Source organism: Mastigoproctus giganteus, chromosome 5 (assembly GCF_048544385.1).
Source record: "Mastigoproctus giganteus isolate SK-2022 chromosome 5, ASM4854438v1, whole genome shotgun sequence".
Classification (NCBI taxonomy): domain Eukaryota; kingdom Metazoa; phylum Arthropoda; class Arachnida; order Uropygi; family Thelyphonidae; genus Mastigoproctus; species Mastigoproctus giganteus.
The window spans coordinates 125,663,690-125,683,101 of record NC_143579.1 but is presented as its reverse complement, the minus strand read 5'-3'; the positions used below and the strand labels follow the sequence as shown (position 1 = coordinate 125,683,101).

Here is a 19,412-nt window from a genome sequence, read left to right as displayed (position 1 = left end):
ATGATGCTGATAAATTCCACAGTTGAGAAATGTTTCCATGCCTCCATTACTTTAATAGATTCAGAATAAATTTTTTCCAAAATCCATTGTAACGATTTTCTGATGTAATGAGTTTTAAAGGTGGATATAATGCCTTAATCTAATAGCTGAATGAAACAAGTTGTATTGTTTCACCTGAGCAGGATCATCAACACTTGATATTGATGGGTCAAGTGTTGATGATCCTGCTCAGGTAGCTAACAAACTAAATGAATATTTTGCATCGACATTCACACATGAGGAGTTATTCAGCGAGGGGAATGCCAGAGGTGTATTCAACTCTAGCAGTAAGCTACAGAATCTTGAAATAACTGAGAGTAAAGTGGAGGAGAAACTGTTGAAGATAAACACAAGAAAGGCACCCGGGGTGGATGGGATCTATCCAGTTATATTAAAGGAGGCAGCAAAGGAAGTAAGCAAACCCTTAGCCATAATTATGAGAGCTTCCTTGGACTCAGGGGAGGTACCCATAGACTGGAAATGTGCAAATGTGACCCCAATTCACAAAGGAGGATCAAAGGCTGACACAAGTAATTATAGACCTGTGAGCTTAATTTCTGTTCCAGGAAAATTAATGGAGGCACTGGTTAAAGAAGCACTGCAGGATCATTTAGACAAGACTTCAGTTATAGCTCAGACACAGCATGGTTTTGTTAAGGGGAAGTCTTGCCTGACCAACTTGATTGGATACTATGATGCAGTCACAAAAGAACTGGATGCAGGGAATAACTTTGATATTATATACTTGGATTTTAGAAAGGCTTTTGATACTGTTGCACATGGAAGACTGCTAAACAAATTGGAGCAGTGTGACATTGGAGGCAAATTGCTGCTATGGATAAAGGGGTGGTTGAGGGGGAGAAGACAGAGAGTGGTAATCAATGGACACTGCTCATCGTGGACTGATGTTATTAGTGGAGTCCCTCAGGGCTCAGTGTTGGGTCCATTATTGTTTTCTGTATTTATAAATGATATTGATGATGGTATATCGGGCTTAATGTCCAAGTTTGCAGACGATACAAAGGTTGGCAGGGTTGTCAAGGACACTACTGACACTATGCTGCTGCTGCAACAGGATCTGGAAAGGTTGAGCAAATGGGCTGAGAGGTGGCAAATGAAGTTTAACATTGACAAATGTAAAGTACTACACATGGGAAACAGCAACCCCAGAGCAACGTATCAACTCTGTGGTACTACACTGACAGTGGTAGAGAATGAAAGGGACTTGGGGGTGGTTGCGCAGGCAGATATGAAGTTCTCTGAGCAGTGCAGACGGGCTGCAAGAGTAGCTCATGGAGTATTGTCAATGATATACAGGAATTTTTCCAGCAGGGATAAGGAGGTGATTATTCCATTGTATAAGGCGATGGTCAGGCCACACCTAGAGTACTGTATACAGGTCTGGAGGCCTCATTTCAAGAAGGATGTAGAGCTGCTGGAACGAGTACAGAGAAGGGCAACAAGATTAGTGAATGGAACAAAGGGGTGCTCTTACGAAGAAAGGCTTAAGTTTTGCAAATTACAGTGTCTGGAGACTAGGCACCAGCGAGGTGATCTGATAGAGGTGTATAAAGCCTTGAATGGTTTAAGCATGCTCAATGCTGATGGGATTCTTCCTCTAGCTCAGAAAAATCACCTGAGAGGGCATAAATTCAAATTGAGGAAAGACAGATGTAGGATAGACGTGCGGAAATTTGCCTTTAGCCAGCGGGTGGTTGGTTGGTGGAACAGACTTCCATTCCATCCCTTGTGGTGGAGGTTGATAGCCTAAATAAGTTTAAGGCTCAGCTGGACAGGTATTTTGAACGAACAGAGGGGTGAAGTGGAAGTGTTTTTTTTTTTTTTTTTTTTTTTTTTGGCTGATGCTGCATAAGCTTGCTTTCTTGCATCAAATGCCTCTACTAATGCTAATGCTATTAAACTAGTACAACTGTGAACATAATTTCAATGTTTGGATGACTTAAATCTTGTGGGTGGCCCGGTGTCCTATCCAATAGTAATAAAACTTTGAAATCTAGATTTTTCCACAAGTTAAATAGCACAGAACATAACACGGGGATTTCCAAGCAAAATAAAATACTGGGATTTCTCAATAATTTTTTTTGACTAGCAAGGGAACAGTGTGGATTCAAAAAGATTGAAAACGTTGAAAAATTACATCCAACATAATAGCAGGGTTTCTACGACACAAAAGCTCAAAAATACCCGGTTATGCGAGGTTCGCTGAAATTCTCTAACCCTGCTAGAGCTAAAAACCATCTTATATAAGTACTGTATTGTGCAAGGATTGCCACAACTTATCAATCATCTTAGAGAGAAATCTTGTTACAGAAGTACCGTGTTATATGGGGGTTGCCTGTACTTATAGTAATAAAACTTTGAAATCTAGATTTTTCCACAAGTTCAATAGCACAGAATGTAACGTGGTGATTTCCCAACAAAATAAAATACTGGGATTTCTCAATAATTTTTTTTGACTAGCAAGTCAACAGCGGGGATTCAAAAAGTGAAAATGTTGAAAAATTACATCCAACACAATAACGGGGTTTCCCCAACACAAAAGCTCAAAAATACCTGGTTATGCGAGGATTGCCAAAATTCTCTAACCCTCTTAGAGTGTAACCGTGATATATAAATACTGTTTTCTGTGAGGATTATCACAATTTATCAATCATCTTAGAGCAAAACCATGATGTAGAAGTACCGTGTTATATGGGGATTGCCTGTACTTATATTCCATAGGACTACAATATTATTTGCATATTGATACTATAACAATGGAAGCTATATCATTCTTGTAGCAAAACAGCACAATTTCAATTTTCATTTTCTAAGCAATTTTGAATAATCAATTAAATGACAAATTAATCAGCTTTATTAGATAAACACAAGTAGAGCCCATTTAGTTTTAACAAAAATATTAGAAAAATCAATACAGTCGAGTCTCATTAATACTAAGTTCAAGGGACCTAAATTTTCATGTCTTGTAATAACAAAGTTTGTAGTAATGAGGACCCCCAAAAGTGTCAAAAGTTTACCTTTTTTTTTGTACATACTGTATTATCCAAGAATAATAATATCAAAAATAAATGAAAAAATAAATTAATTTAAACTAATAAAATAAAATAATAAAAATAAAAGCCTTGTCTAACAATACAGTAATAGGAATAACACATTTTTTTATAAAGATTTTATTTTATTTGCAAGATAAACTAGAAAAGAAATTAACATAAATGCAAATATTGTACAGTATATATTTTGATATTACAATATTTTAGTATCACAATAAAAAGAATTACAATCTTAATATAAAAGGAGACATACAAACCATTAACTTTTTAATAAATTAATTTAAAGAAAGAATCCAATGTTGTTTGCACAGTTTTTGTCCTATATGCATTTTTAACTATAGCACAGACATTAGTTGCAATAGTTGTTTCTTTATCAATGTTACTACGGACCAACACATTCTCTATTATGCTCGAGGCATTTTGGGCATCTTTTTTGATAGCAGCGAGAGAGAGAGAGAGAGTGTGTGTGTGTGTGTGTGTGTGTGTGTGTGTGTGTGTGTGTGTGTGTGTGTGTGTGTGTGCGCGCGTGCGCACGTACTTCACTTTTTCTGTAGCTGGTAACGAAATCATTGTTTTGATGGTGCTCAGCAGTCCTTCTGGTGTTGGTTGCTGTGATAGCAACTTCATCATCCACCTTCACAAACCCTTCAAATTCTCCAACAAAATCCATATGCTCCTTCAAATTATCCATTCCTCAATGTTGCTATCATGTTCATCTGCTGAACCATATTTTTTGATAATATTCTCTCCAAAGCCAATCTTTCTTTCTGAAGCAGTTGATCATTACTCATGATGCAATCACTGTAAGGAACCTGAGGATTTTGTGAGAAAGCAGGTTGAAGATGTTTAGCAGCAAAGTCAACATTTTTATTTAATGCCAGAATGGCCAGGGATCCAGCAAAAACTGATTGGACACACTACAGAAGAACAGCTGGGAATGAATGTATTTCAGCGAAATTCTTCCTTGTGGCAGAGACAGCAATGAGGAAGTCAATACAAATTATGGCAGGTGAGATGGAAAGCTCAAATAATCTTATGAAGCGCTAACTTGATGCTCTATAATTCAGCAGCAAAGATACTGTAGGCTAATGGTAGCGAGGCTGTAATCATAAATGAAGGGAAAAACTGCTGCAATAGTTGTTTTCAAAATCTCTACCAACAGATCGAAAACTGGCAGTTTTCGATCTGATATTGCAAGGGATATGACATTCTTCCCCCAGTGGAGAAAATGTGTATCGTGAGAGGCTGAGACATAATTCCAAGGATGAACGGGCACAGTTATGTCTTTAAGAATATCATTTAAATCGACATTCCAACTCTGGAGAAGTTTGTATGATGCTATGCATTATTTATGTTTAGCCAAGGATGATTCATCTGACTGTTTGTGTGTGAAGCATTTTTTCTGGTCATATTTTGGAAATATGGGGTGTCCAGTATTCGGTGTACAGTATTGGCATGGAGTTGGAGGATGAGTTCCTCAGTATATGAATATACATCCACTTCCATACTGTTGGTGGGTGACTCAGTTTTCTAGGAATCTTTAGTGGTTTTCAATTTTTCAGTGTCATTTGAGACTTTGGAGTGGGGTTTCTTCCTGAGAATTCCAGGGAAAAATCCCAAGTTTAAAATTCCAAATTGCCAGGAAAAGCAAAAACAATTCCCAAGAAATTGTGATTTTTTTGATGTTGTTGTTATGTCGTTAAATGGCACAGGGGCTGCTAAGGTCATATTGTGCATGATTCTATTTAGTACTGCAGTTGAAATGTTCAAATCTGTTAAATAATCATGTCTGCTTCAAGGATGCAAAAAACTCAGCTAGATTTGCATTGTCTCCAATCAGATGAGATAACGTTAAAGGTGCTTGCAGACATGTAAGAGTTGTTGTTGGTTTATTAGGAGCATTAGCAACTAAGGCCATATTGCTCCAGGATATGCGGTGGTCATTCCCTGACCTTTCCGCATCCTCCGTATTTGGTGGTGACGGGCTCGAACCCCGGTCTAATCAAGAAGCGTGTGCTACACACTGCTGCTCCTTCCCACCTGGCTACGGAGGCGCCGCAGACATGTAAGAGAAGTGAAAATTGTTTCAAACATTAATGGAACGGAAACAGAAGTGACAAATGAAGAGCAAGAAAAACACTGACAGGGAGAAAATTGAGTATACTGAGTTATGCAAAGCCATTAGAAAGAGACTCAGAGAGGACATAAGAAGATTTAACACAAGAAAAGTAGAACAAGCATTAAGGGAAAACAAAGGATTTAAATCAGCAGCCATGAACAGTGATACAGAAAGACAAATGATACTGAAACTGTAGAATAGCGATGGTGTACTTATAAACAGCAGAGAAGGCATAATTCAAATAGCAGAAGACTACTATAGAGAATTATACAAGGAGTGAGGGAATGATGCCAGCAGTGGGGAAGATGGATTGCAAAGTAGCAACACATACGACATACCCAATATTCTTCCTGATGAGGTAGAACATGCATTGAAGAAAATGAAGAATCAGAAAGCCCCGGGGGAAGATGAAGTTACTGTAGAGTTGTTAAAATTGGGAGGAAGAGACATAACACAAAAACTGGCAAGGCTCTTCACAAAGTGCATTAGAAAAGATATGACACCTAAGCAGTGGAATAATGCAATCATAGTTTTGCTGCATAAGAAAGGAGATAAATCAGAAATTATAGACCAATTAGCTTGTTATCCCACATCTACAAGTTGTTCACAAGGGTCATTACTAACAGATTAGAAAGAATACTTGATGAGAATCAACCGAAAGAGCAAGCTGGCTTTAGGACAGGATTCTCAACTATGGATCACCTTCACGTAATATCACAGCTAATGGAGAAAGCAAATGAATATAAAACACCATTATACCTGGCATTTGTGGATTATGAAAAGGCATTTGACTCCATACAGCATAAGGCAATGTTTCGGGCACTGGAAAGACAAGGCATAGATACCCCGCATATTATGATTTTGAAGAAAATATATGAGAGTGCTACCTCCTTTATTAGACTAGACAAAGACAATAGGAAATTTAAAATTGAGAAAGGAGTTCGACAAGGAGACACAATATATCCAAAGCTATTTACTGCTGCCCTTGAGGAAGCTTTCAGAAGATTAGACTGGTCGCAGAAAGGAGTCAATGTGAACGGAGAGTACCTAAACCATTTATGATTTGCAGATGACACTGTGATCATAAGCCACGATCCCAAAGAGTTAGAGGAAAATCTTAATCAGTTATGCACAGTTAGTAAGGATTTTGGACTAAAGTTGAATATGGCTAAAACAAATGTAATGATTAACAAGTATGCCACAGAAAGAGAAATAATGATTGAAGGAGCAGTAACTGAAAAGGTGGAGTCATATACTTATCTGGGACAAGTTATTAGCTGTAATAATGATAAATGGCTGGAAGTCAAGAGAAGAATAAATTTTGGATGGATAGCATTCAGGAAATATAGTCACATACTGAAGAGCAATATCCCAGTTTGTCTGAAACATAAAATAATGAACCAATGTATACTCCCCACTATGACTTATGGAAGTGAAACTCGGACAACTCACCAAAAGAATGCAAGAGAAGCTTAGAACTACACAGCGAAGAATGGAACGAATTATATTGGGAATCAGACTGTTAGATAAGAAGAGAAACACATGGATTAGGCAGTAAACTCAAGTAAAGGACATTCTTATCAAAACTAAAGAACTAAAATGGTCTTGGGAAGGACACATAGCAATTTTGTAATTGGTGGCACAGTTTTTTTCTCTAGCTGTCCTAAAGAAATGTAGTCTGTGTTTGAGCGTGAGCAGGAAAGCCAGTACGCATCGAATCCTTTCTCATTTCTTATTTCTGTAAAATAAAACTATTCTTTCTTTTTAGTTAGGCAGCACTAGTAGAGAAAATTGGCCCGTTCTGTAAAATAAAACTATTTGGATTTTTTACTATTCATAATTTTTATATTTTCCTATGTTTCTGCACACCTAGAAAAAAATATCTTTAATTTGAGACCAAATTGGTTAGGCAATGGCTACAGATAGCTGTACTAGTTGTGAAAATTTCGCAATTGGTAACAGAGTTTTATTCTTATTTTATTTTCTTTTCCATAACAAAGGACATAATTGTGTGAATGTGCAAATTGTTAATCAGTTAAATAGTTAAAAAGTGCCTTATCAACTTAGCCAACGGTTTGTTTAACAGTTAATATCTTCCTGTGGCTCCATCTATGAAGTGAACATTGAACTATTCTCATTTGTAGTACAAAACTGGCCATTCTGTAAAATAAAACTAAGAGAATTTTTAAATTTTAACAACTTTCTGCACACCTAGGAAGAAATATCTTCAATTTGAGACTACTTCCAGCACGACTGGTTAAGCCTATCATTCACACTGACTGTTGAAAGAAAACGGCTGCTGCATCAAATATATATATTTTTTTATTATTTATTATTTTTTTTAATATCAAACTTACAGTATATTTTTTTCGTATCCCCTACCAAAGTTACATTATAAGAATTCTTCATCTCCTATCAAGTTTAAATTATATGTATTATGCTATAGTGTTATGTTTGTAAAATCTAAATAGTTATAATAGTTAATAAATTTAACTATCTATCTCCAACCTACATGATTCAAACCCTCAAGCAACCTATTTGCAATACTATATATACTACAAATCACTGATACTGAAATATCTAAGAATACTAATGTCATACATTGTGAACTACGTGATAAATTTAAGTTATTACTATTAATTTAAGTCATAAGTTAAATATATATTAACTATTAATAACTTAAATTAATTAATAGTTAATAGTAATAATGTGATAATTTAAGTTAAGAATTAAAATACGTATGTAGTGCTATGAATTATAGTTTATAAGCCTCATCTGATACTGATTACATCTGATACTGATTGCTACAAAGCTACGTAGAAACCTCAGTATCTACTATATCAGTACTAAAACAATGGCATCAAAATTTGAACATTCTTATCTATACAACACAATGCCAGCAGAAGTCTGTGCAATTACAAAAGCCAGGTAAAGAACAAATACACCAAATTAATCAAGAAAGCCCAAACAAATACTGTCCTACTAATTTTAAACCAAAAGTTAGAGAAAAACAATGATATCAAATCAATAAATAAAGTTCCACTTAGCAGTTCCTGAAAAAAACGTGTAGTCTGTAGCCTCGTCAGCATAAAACTCAATTTAGTAGTGTGTTGGAGTTTGATAAACTTCTGGCATCCCCTTCCCTAAAGAATTCCTTGTGTGTGAATGTAGATACAAAATACTTACTCAGTTTGTCGAAAACCTGAGAAGAATCATCAACAGGTAACCCAAGTCCAATGTGATTCAACCTCTTATTCTCATCATCTGCCTTAGCATGCCTAAGTTGCTTTGTAACTTGATTAGAGACTAATTTATATGCATCCTACGCATTTTTCTTCTCTGCCACAAGTTCTCATCAGTTCATCTGACATCGATTTAAGACTTGTACAGTATTTCTTAGTTGGTATGAAAAGCCTAGTAGCTGCTATGGAATTCCTGTGTGGCATTTCAGGTTACTGTAATTATTATCCTAGATCGTGAAATAGAAGAATCATCGAAACTTGATTTTGGATCAAGACTTTTTGTTAGAGAATTATGTGACTTGAATTTTGGTAAGAGGATCATCGCTTTGTCTAGACAACTTGTAAATACAAATACAGCTGAAATTGAACGTGATGATACATTGTTGCAGGCATCTGTTGCTAACATGTCACCCAACCAATGATATAAAGATGATAACATACATATAAACAGTCCACAATTTATCATGTTAATCGAACACAGACTGCCAATCCAGCTCTTGATAAGGATGATCTGAAGTCATTAATGCTAGATTTATATAGAGAGGTACTCTCCAAGGGTACTTGTAATGTGTAACATGAAGTAACCATTACCACAACCATATTTGTAAAACAATATACTCCTAGATTTTCAAGGAAAGACTGCAGAAACTGTTAGATGAATACCAAAATGCTGGCATCATTAAGCCTTCCACTTCCAATTGGAACAACTCTTTCATCATGGTAGGAAAACCTAATGGCAAGTTGAGATTCACGTTGGACCTCAGTGCAATAAACAAGGTCACAGTTCCTATAAATTTTCTGTTGAGCAACACTGACGATTTCTGCATTTAGTAAGATTCCAAAGTATTTTCAAAATTATATTTCAATTACAGATATTTTCAGATCCCTCTAAACCCATGTAGGCAATGTTATGTAATCTTTATAGGGTACCCCAAGGAGCATGAAATTCCGCTCAGAATTTTCAGGCACTAAAGAAGTAGCAATCCATCCCTAACAGCATTATGCATGGAATGCTAGGTAAAGAAATGATTGTCTATCAAGATAATGTTTCAGTCTTTTCTAATACATATGAAAAACAAAGACCAACACAACCCTACACTAACCTAACACAAACCCACACCATCTGGCCTTTACAGAGTTTGTACTGTGATGCGATTTTTTTTTTTTTTTTTTTTGATACATTGTTGCAGGCATCTGTTGCTAACATGTCACCCAACCAATGATATAAAGATGATAACATACATATAAACAGTCCACAATTTATCATGTTAATCGAACACAGACTGCCAATCCAGCTCTTGATAAGGATGATCTGAAGTCATTAATGCTAGATTTATATAGAGAGGTACTCTCCAAGGGTACTTGTAATGTGTAACATGAAGTAACCATTACCACAACCATATTTGTAAAACAATATACTCCTAGATTTTCAAGGAAAGACTGCAGAAACTGTTAGATGAATACCAAAATGCTGGCATCATTAAGCCTTCCACTTCCAATTGGAACAACTCTTTCATCATGGTAGGAAAACCTAATGGCAAGTTGAGATTCACGTTGGACCTCAGTGCAATAAACAAGGTCACAGTTCCTATAAATTTTCTGTTGAGCAACACTGACGATTTCTGCATTCAGTAAGATGCCAAAGTATTTTCAAAATTATATTTCAATTACAGATATTTTCAGATCCCTCTAAACCCATGTAGGCAATGTTACGTAATCTTTATAGGGTACCCCAAGGAGCATGAAATTCCGCTCAGAATTTTCAGGCACTAAAGAAGTAGCAATCCATCCCTAACAGCATTATGCATGGAATGCTAGGTAAAGAAATGATTGTCTATCAAGATAATGTTTCAGTCTTTTCTAATACATATGAAAAACAAAGACCAACACAACCCTACACTAACCTAACACAAACCCACACCATCTGGCCTTTACAGAGTTTGTACTGTGATGCGATTTTTTTTTTTTTTTTTTTTTTTTTGATTTGGTAGTTGTTGGCGCATCGGCTTCTGTGGCCATATTGCACCTCCAAAGGTTTTTGCAGTACTTTGATCCAAGCCCGAGGCGGGAATCGAACCCACGACCTTTGGGTTGCCAGGCAGGTACTTTACCCACTCAGCTAACCCGGTCGGCCTGTGATGCGATACTACAATGTGGAGTTAAGGGAGACTGGTTGTTCAGAGAGGAATTCTTCTAATGCAAAAAAAGTAAATATTTTGTGAAATATTTTTATAATTAATAAAGGTGCTTGGATTTCCCCCCACCCACTCAATTCATTAAAAATAAAAAACCTTACCCAATTTCCTGAGTGATGGATCTACTTTTCTGGAAGATAATGGCTTGGGAACAAAAAACTGCAATGAAAAAAAGATTCTTTTAGGAGCCACAAAAGGCAACTTTTCATTTTCAAATAAAAATAATTACTGCTCATTTCAGAAAATTAATATCAGATATCCCCTTAATCACTTAATTCAATAAATTGATACCAATTTTCTGTAAAGCACTTACTTCTGAACAAATATTAGGCAAGACAAACATGTCTGACTATGTCTTTAAATGAAACATTTTCTTCCCAGGTGTTATCCTGCAGAATCCGAGACCTTGAGAACACTAGCCGCTGGATTGGGGCCAACTTGTACAACATGATGTCAGTAGTTAGACAAAGGCTAATTTGTAATCCCTATTCCCACGAATAATTTTTATACACTCGCACGGAAATGAAAATGACTACTTTGTTCGGATCAATGTATGTTTGTGAGCAAATTTTTTCACACATGAAATCAAATAAATATTTAAAAAGAAACAGAATAACAGATGAGCATATTCATTTCGTAGTGAAAATTTAAAATTTAACCAAATTTTGAACAATTATCTAAAAATATCCAGCTTCAAGCATCTCATTAAATGTTAAGTTTTGTTCAGTAAATTCAATTTTGCATTGTACTTAGAAAATTTTTGAATATTTTCAATTTTAGGTGTATCAATATATTTATTTATCCACCTTAATATTGAAAGGCAGTGATCCTTTTCAGGTTGTAAGTTTTCTAAAGTGAGCATTTAAAAGAAAAAGAAAGCTTTGTTTTTTAAAAAAACAAAAATAAAGTAGTGGATTCTGGTTATTTGGGCCACCGGATAACCTGGGCAGCCGTTTATTTGAGAAAAATCTTAATTTTATCGAGAAAACTTAATTATTAAAATTATTTAACTTAATCGAGAAAAGATCCAAGGTTTTCTTCGCTTAATTGGGACAACATACCGTTTAATCAGTGCAGGAGACTGCAGCACTTGAGTTACCCTATGATTGTCTCTGACCAGACCACGTGATCCGGTCAGATTTCTGGTGGTCAAAACCATAAAACAATAAAAACAATTTGCAGTTTCTGGTTTATTGGGCTTTTCTGTTAGTGCAGTCAATTATAAATGGATAGTAAACTCGATCTTATTGCATTTGCGATAATACCGACACCTGGAACTCTGTGGGCTTTTACATTATTATAGTGAAATGTTTTCCCTTCACTGAAATCTTCAGTCATATAAAAGGCATAAATAAATTTTCAGAATCTTCTCTTCATTCCTATTTTTTAAACTTCGTAAATTTGTTACTCCATATCTCACTTGCACGTATCATGTTGCAATTTGTGCATTCTGTGTTCTTTGTTATTATTGCTTATCTTTTTTGTTTTAAATTTTACCACCCAAAAAAAATGTCAGTGAACAGGAATATAAATTAGGTAGTACGGTATGTACAGATTACAGTTTTAATTAAGCTATGTGTGTAAGCAGTATTAATTTAGCTATGTACATATTACAGTATTAATTAAGCTATGTATGTACATTTATTTTTATTTTGCTAACCTGGAGAAAATATTCTTCCGATTTTCATGTATCATTTAATTTTTAAATTGGCATGGTAATAAAGTGTAAATTTGTGCTTAATATATCTTTACTTTCATAGCCTGTGGATAATATTCCTCTTATTTTCGCTTATAAGATTTTGCCATTTAATAGAATTAAAATTCAATTCACAAACATGATCATAATGACCTTGCTTACTACATATTTCACACTAAACGATATTCTGTATAGTAACGTGATTTGATCATACAGTGAACCAATCGTAAAGTGGGGGTCCACTGTATTTTTAACTATTTACTTGAAACTTCGCATAATGGGGCCAGCCGTTTAATCGGGCCAAAGTGCACTAGTCCAAATGTGTCCCAAATATCCGGAATCCACTGTATTTTTTTTTTTTTAAAACAAAAGTAAGCATATTTTTATAATTCCAAAAAAATCTAAAAAAATAAATTGCTGACATAGATTTGCCGTACATAAAAGTGTGGAGAATTGGCATTTTTTATATACAGCCTGAAAATAAAATATGGTACCATGAAAATAAAAGTAGTAAAACAAGTAACAAAATATGGAAAATGTAACACTTAATTTTTCTTGAATCATTCAATGAGGCTCGTTTTTTTTTTTTTTTGGTAGTTGTCGGCACATCGGCTTCTGTGGCCATAATGCACCTCCCAAGGTTTTTGCAATATTTTGATCCAAGCCCGAGGTGGGATTCGAACCCACGACCTTTGGGTTGCCAGGCAGGCACTTTACCCACCTGGCTGGCCCGGTCGGCAATGAGGCTCGTGAAACAAATTAACTTTGAATATGGCCCTTGTACAGGAAAAGTTCAGACACCACTGATTTAGATACAAGCAATGCAGAATTTGAATATGGAGAGTAGTAGTAGTAGTAGTAGTGGTGGTGGTGGTGGTGGTGGCATGTGATGCAACAAAGCAAGTGTATGAGCTTATGCAGCATCAGCCCAAAAAAAAAAAAAAAAAAAAATCACGCCATTCCCTCCAAATGCCTGTCCAGTTCCTCCTTAAATTTATTCAACCTATCAACTTCCACAACGACAGATGGAAGTTTGTTCCAGCAATTAACCACCCGCTGGCTAAAGGCAAATTTCAGCACATCTATTCTACATCTGTCTTTTCTTAATTTGAATTTATGCCCCCTCAGGTTCGTAATCTGAACAAGTGGAAGGATCCCATCAGAATTCAGCGTGCACAACCTATTCAAGGCCTTATGCACCTTAATCAGATCACCGCACAGGTGCCTAGTCTCCAGCCACTGCAATTTGCAGAACTTAAGCCTCTCTTGGTAAGAGGATCCCTTCATTCCCCTCACCAATCTTGTTGCCCTTCTCTGTACACGCTCAAGTAAATCTACATCCTTCCTAAAATGAGGCCTCCAGACCTGTACGCAGTACTCAAGGCGTGGCCTGACAATTGCCTTATACAGAGGGACAATCACCTCCTCCCTGCTAGCAAAATTCCTATATATCATTGACAAAACCCCATGACCTGCCTGGCAGCCTGTCTGCATTGCTCAGAAAACTTCATATCTGACTGCACAATTACTCCCAGGTCTTTTTCATTTTCTACCACCTTAAGTGTAGTACTACACGGTTGGTACGTTTCTCTGGGGTTACTTCTACCCATATGAAGTACTTTGCATTTGTCAAGGTTAAACTTCAGTTGCCACTTCTTAGCCCATCTGCCCAAATTATCTAGATCCTGTTGCAGTAGCACACTGCCATTACTGTCATTAACAACCCTGCTAACCTTTGTATCATCTGCAAACTTCGATATTAGCCTGATATACCTTCATCAATATCATTGATAAATATAGAAAACAACAGTGGACCCAACACCGAACCCTGTGGGACTCCACTAATAACATTAGTCCACGAAGAGCACCATCCATTGATTACCACCCTTTGTCTTCTCCCACTTAACCATCCTTTTATCCATTGTAGCAACTTAGCCTTAATACCATTCTGCTCTAATTTGTACAATAGTCTTCCATGCGCAACAGTGTCAAAAGCTTTCCTGAAATCAAAATATACAATATCAAAATTATTTTTTGCATCCAGTTCCTTTGTAACCACATCATAATATTCTATCAAATTTGTCAGACAAGACTTTCCCTTAAAAGGTATACAGAAAGGACTAACAGGATGAGAGGGGTTATGCTCTTACTTAAGGAGCACATAAAATCTAAGGCAGTGCATCCAACTGACATGGGTGGCAAGTGCAATGTTGAGTCACTTTGCTGTGACATAAGTACTGGGAAAGCAAAAATGAGGGCAGGAGTGAGTTATAGGCCTAATAATGCTGATGAATACAATGAAAAAAAAAACACTGTGTGGCCCTGTAAGCACGAAAGATGTTTTATTTTATGTGAGAACATCCTTGGCTTGGACAAGGTTAAAGGGATTTAGCATGAAAAGAATCTCAACACGTTTAACATTTTAAAACTTTTATTTATTTTTTTTTTTTCGGCAGTTTCATGAATTTGAGGTTGCAATACATGTTCAATAGGTATTTTACTTACAGTGGATTTGTGATAGATAAACTATGATACATACACTTCAGATTGTAAAGAGAGTAAATGTCTTTAAAACCCAGCACCAATTATAGTTCCATGATTAATGGTTAATACAGATCTAATGGCTGAAACAAGAAGAAGAAATGAATCATAATTTTATCAAGTGGAAATCTGCTGCACCAATGGAAACAGTGAAAGGAGTGAAGGTGCAGTTGGGTTTCTGGTACATAAAGATTTAAAAAACAACATTTTGGAATTCAAACGTACATCACCAAGGGTGTCAAGACTAATATTCAAGATTACTAAAAGGTACAAACTAAAGGTTATAATGATTTATGCACCAACATCAAGCCATGATGATGAAGAGGTTGAAGAAATGTACACCGAAATTGAGTCTTCTAGATAAGCAGAAAACCCACTACACTATTATTATGGGGGACTTCAGCGCAGAAAAGGGAACTATAGGAAATTTTGGAATTGGTGAAAGAAATGAAAGAGGTGAAAGACTTGTGGAATTTGCAGAATCTCAAGAATTGTCAGTAATGAACACTTTTTTAAAGAAAAGGGTGAACAGAAAGTGGACATAGAACAGTCCAAATGGATTAACAACTAATGAAATCAACTTCATCCTCACTAACAGAAGATATATTGTGAATGATGTTACCGTCCTGAATAAGGTAAATGTTGGAAGTGATCACAGAATTGCAAGATGTACAGATATAGATGTGAAAAGGACAAAGGAAAGGAAAAAACTGATTTGAGTAAATAATACAAAGATCTTTGAGATAACAGAAGAGGAGAAAAAGCAGTATGTACTGGAACTCAAGAACAAGTTTGAGCTTCTGCAGACTGCTCAGGACCAAGATATCGACGAGGAATATTACAAGTTTATGAAAGTGATAAAGCCCAAGAAACCTATAGGGAAAAAGAAATCCAAAAAATAAAAAAATTAGCGAAGAAACACTTATTATGATGAACCGAAAGCGAAAGATAAAGAGGAAGATAAACACTGACAAGGAGAAAATTGAGCATGAGCATTAGCATTAAGCATTAGTAGAGGCATTTGATGCAAGAAAGCAAGCTTATGCAGCATCAGCCAAAAATAAAAAAATAAAAATATATAAAAAATAACCACTTCCACTTCACCCCTCTGTTCGTTCGAAATACCTGTCCAGCTGAGCCTTAAACTTATTTAGGCTATCAACTTCCATGACAAGGGATGGAAGTCTGTTCCACCAACCAACCACCCGCTGGCTAAAGGCAAATTTCGTGCACATTTATCCTACATCTGTCTTTCTTCAATTTGAATTTATGCCCTCTCAGCTGATTATTCTGAGCAAGAGGAAGAATCCCATCAGCATTGAGCATGCTCAAACCATTCAAGGCTTTATACACCTCTATCAGATCACCTTGCTGGTGCCTAGTCTCCAGACACTGTAATTTGCAAAATTTAAGCCTTTCTTCATAAGAGCACCCATTTGTTCCATTCACTAATCTTGATGCCCTTCTCTGTACTCGTTCCAGCAGCTCTACATCCTTCTTGAAATGAGTCCTCCAGGCCTGTATACAGTACTCTAGGTGTGGCTTCACCATTGCCTTATACAAGGGAATAATCAACTCCTTATCCCTGCTAGAAAAATTCCTATATATCATTGACAATACACCATAAGCTACTCTTGCAGCCCATCTGAACTGCTCAGAGAACTTCATACCTGCCTGCACAACCACCCCCAGGTCCCTTTCATTCTCTACCACTGTCAGTGTAGTACCACAGAGTTGATACATTGCTCTGGGGTTGCTGTTTCCCATATGTAGTACTTTACATTTGTCAATGTTAAACTTCATTTACCACCTCTCAGCCCATCTGCTCAACCTTTCCTGATACTGTTGCAGCAGCATAGTGTCAGTAATGTCCTTGACAACCCTGCCAACCTTCGTATCGTCTGCAAACTTGGACATTAAGCTTGATATACCATCATCAATATCATTTATAAATACAGAAAACAATAATGGACCCAACACTGAACCCTGAGGGACTCCACTAATAACATTAGTCCACGATGAGCAGTGTCCATTGATTACCACTCTCTGTATTCTCCCCCTGAACCACCCCTTTACCATAGTCTTTAAGCCTTTCTTCATAAGAGCACCCATTTGTTCCATTCATTAATCTTGAAGCTGTTCTCTGTACTCGTTCCAGCAGCTCTACATCCTTCTTGAAATGAGGCCTCCAGGCCTGTATACAGTACTCTAGGTTTGGCTTGACCATTGCCTTAGACAAGGGAATAATCACCTCCTTATCCCTGCTAGAAAAATTCCTATATATCATTGACAATACACCATGAGCTACTCTTGCAGCCCATCTGCACTGCTCGGAGAACTTCATACCTGCCTGCACAACCAGCCCCAGGTCCCATTCATTCTCTACCACTGTCAGTGTAGTACTACAGAGTTGATACATTGCTCTGGGGTTGCTGTTTCCCATATGTAGCACTTTACATTTGTCAATGTTAAACTTCATTTGCCACCTCTCAGCCCATCTGCTCAACCTTTCCAGATACTGTTGCAGCAGCATAGTGTCAGTAGTGTCCTTGACAACCCTGCCAACCTTCGTATCGTCTGCAAACTTGGACATTAAGCTTGATATACCATCATCAATATCATTTATAAATACAGAAAACAATAATGGACCCAACACTGAACCCTGAGGGACTCCACTAATAACATTAGTCCACGATGAGCAGTGTCCATTGATTACCACTCTCTGTCTTCTCCCCCTCAACCACCCCTTTATCCATAGCAGCAATTTGCCTCTAATACCACACTGCTCCAATTTTTGCAGCAGTCTTCCATGCGCAACAGTATCGAGAGCCTTTCTAAGATCCAAGTATATAATATCAAAGTTATTCCCTGCATCCAGTTCTTTTGTGACTGCATCATAGTATCCAATCAAATTGGTCAGGCAAGACTTCCCCTTAACAAAACCATGCTGTGTCTGAGCTATAACTGAAGTCTTGTCTAGATGATTCTGCAGTGCTTCTTTAACCAGTGCCTCCATTAACTCTCCGGGAACAGAAGTTAAACGAACAGGTCTATAATTACTTGTGTCGCTCTTTCATCCTCCTTTGTGAATTGGGGTCGCATTTGCACATCTCCAGTCCATGGGTACTTCCCCTGAGACCAAGGAAGCTCTCATTATTATGGCTAAGGATTTGCTTACTTCCTTTACTGCCTCCTTTAATATAACTGGATAGATCCCATCCACCATAGGTGCCTTTCTTGTATTTATCTTCAACAATTTCTCCACTTTACTCTCAGTTATTACAAGATTCTCTAGCTTACTGCCAGAGTTGAATACACCTCTGGCATTCCCCTCGCTGAATAACTCCTCATGTGTGAATGTCGATACAAAATATTCATTTAGTTTGTTAGCTACCTGAGCAGGATTATCAACAGTTGACCCATCGATATCAAGTGGACCAATCTGATTCATCCCCTTCCTTCTAAAGTTTACATAACTAAAGAACTCTTTGCTGTTTTTCTTTGCATCCCTTGCCAAAGATTTCTCGTAATCTGCCTTCGCCTGCCTAACCTCCTTTGTAACTTGGTTACAGATCAACTTGTATCTATCATAGGCCTCTGTGTCACGTGTTAATTTGTATGTATCCCATGCATTTTTCTTCTCTGCCCTATGTCTCATTAGTTAATCTGACATCCATTTAGGCCTAAACCTTGAACAATATTTCTTAGTTGGTATGTAAAGCCTAGTAGCTTCCAAGATAAGTTCTTTGAATGCTTCCCATTTTGAATTTTCTGTTGGTAACATCATCAGTTGGTCCCACTGTATAGAATTTAAATACTGCCTCAGTCCATCCTAGTCGCCTTTACGAAAACAATAACCCTTCCCTTTACCCCTAATGGTAGTTACCTCTCTGAGTAAATCCCACTTCAGCAAACTGTGATCACTGCCACCTAGTGGTTCCTTTATCTGCAGATTCTTAATGCATGAAGAATCACTACTGATAATCAGATCAACTCCCTCTAGTTGCCTCCCGAACATGCTGATGTAAGAAACAATCATCCAATAAATCCACAAAAGCCTTGCTGGTGTGTGAGTGACCAGCCCCCAAATTCCATTCGATATCTGGGAAATTAAAATCCCCCATTATAAGACTCTCTGATTTACTGGCCCACTCTATTTCTCTGTACCGTTTCTTATTATACTCATCAGAGTCATTAGGCCTATAGCACACTCCTCTCAATTTTGATCTCCCACTGCTTATGTCACACCAAACTGACTCAACAGTGCACTGTCCAGCGATGTCGTCTGGCTTCACTTCCTTGGATTTATGTATTTCTTAACTAATAGCATAACCTCTCCTCCCTTCCTATCCTGTCTATCCTTTCTGTAGACACTGTACTCCCCAAATTCCAGTTCTGCATTCGTTATATCTGTGACACCACGTCTCTGAAATCCCAACAATATCTGCCTTTGATGTTTTGAGCAATACCTCAAATTCATCAAATTTATTTACTAAACTCCTAGCATTG

At 37.0% G+C, this 19,412-nt stretch overlaps 1 protein-coding gene across 1 annotated transcript in view; it reads right to left on the bottom strand.

The window, feature by feature from the left end:
- Positions 1-19,412, bottom strand: part of HPS1 (Hermansky-Pudlak syndrome 1 protein) — a 455,504-nt gene that overhangs the window by 226,061 nt on the left and 210,031 nt on the right. Inside the window, exon 8 of the mRNA XM_090374645.1 lies at positions 10,768-10,825. Coding sequence (XP_090230771.1) covers positions 10,768-10,825 — 58 coding nt within the window. The remainder of the gene's footprint in view (positions 1-10,767; positions 10,826-19,412) is intronic.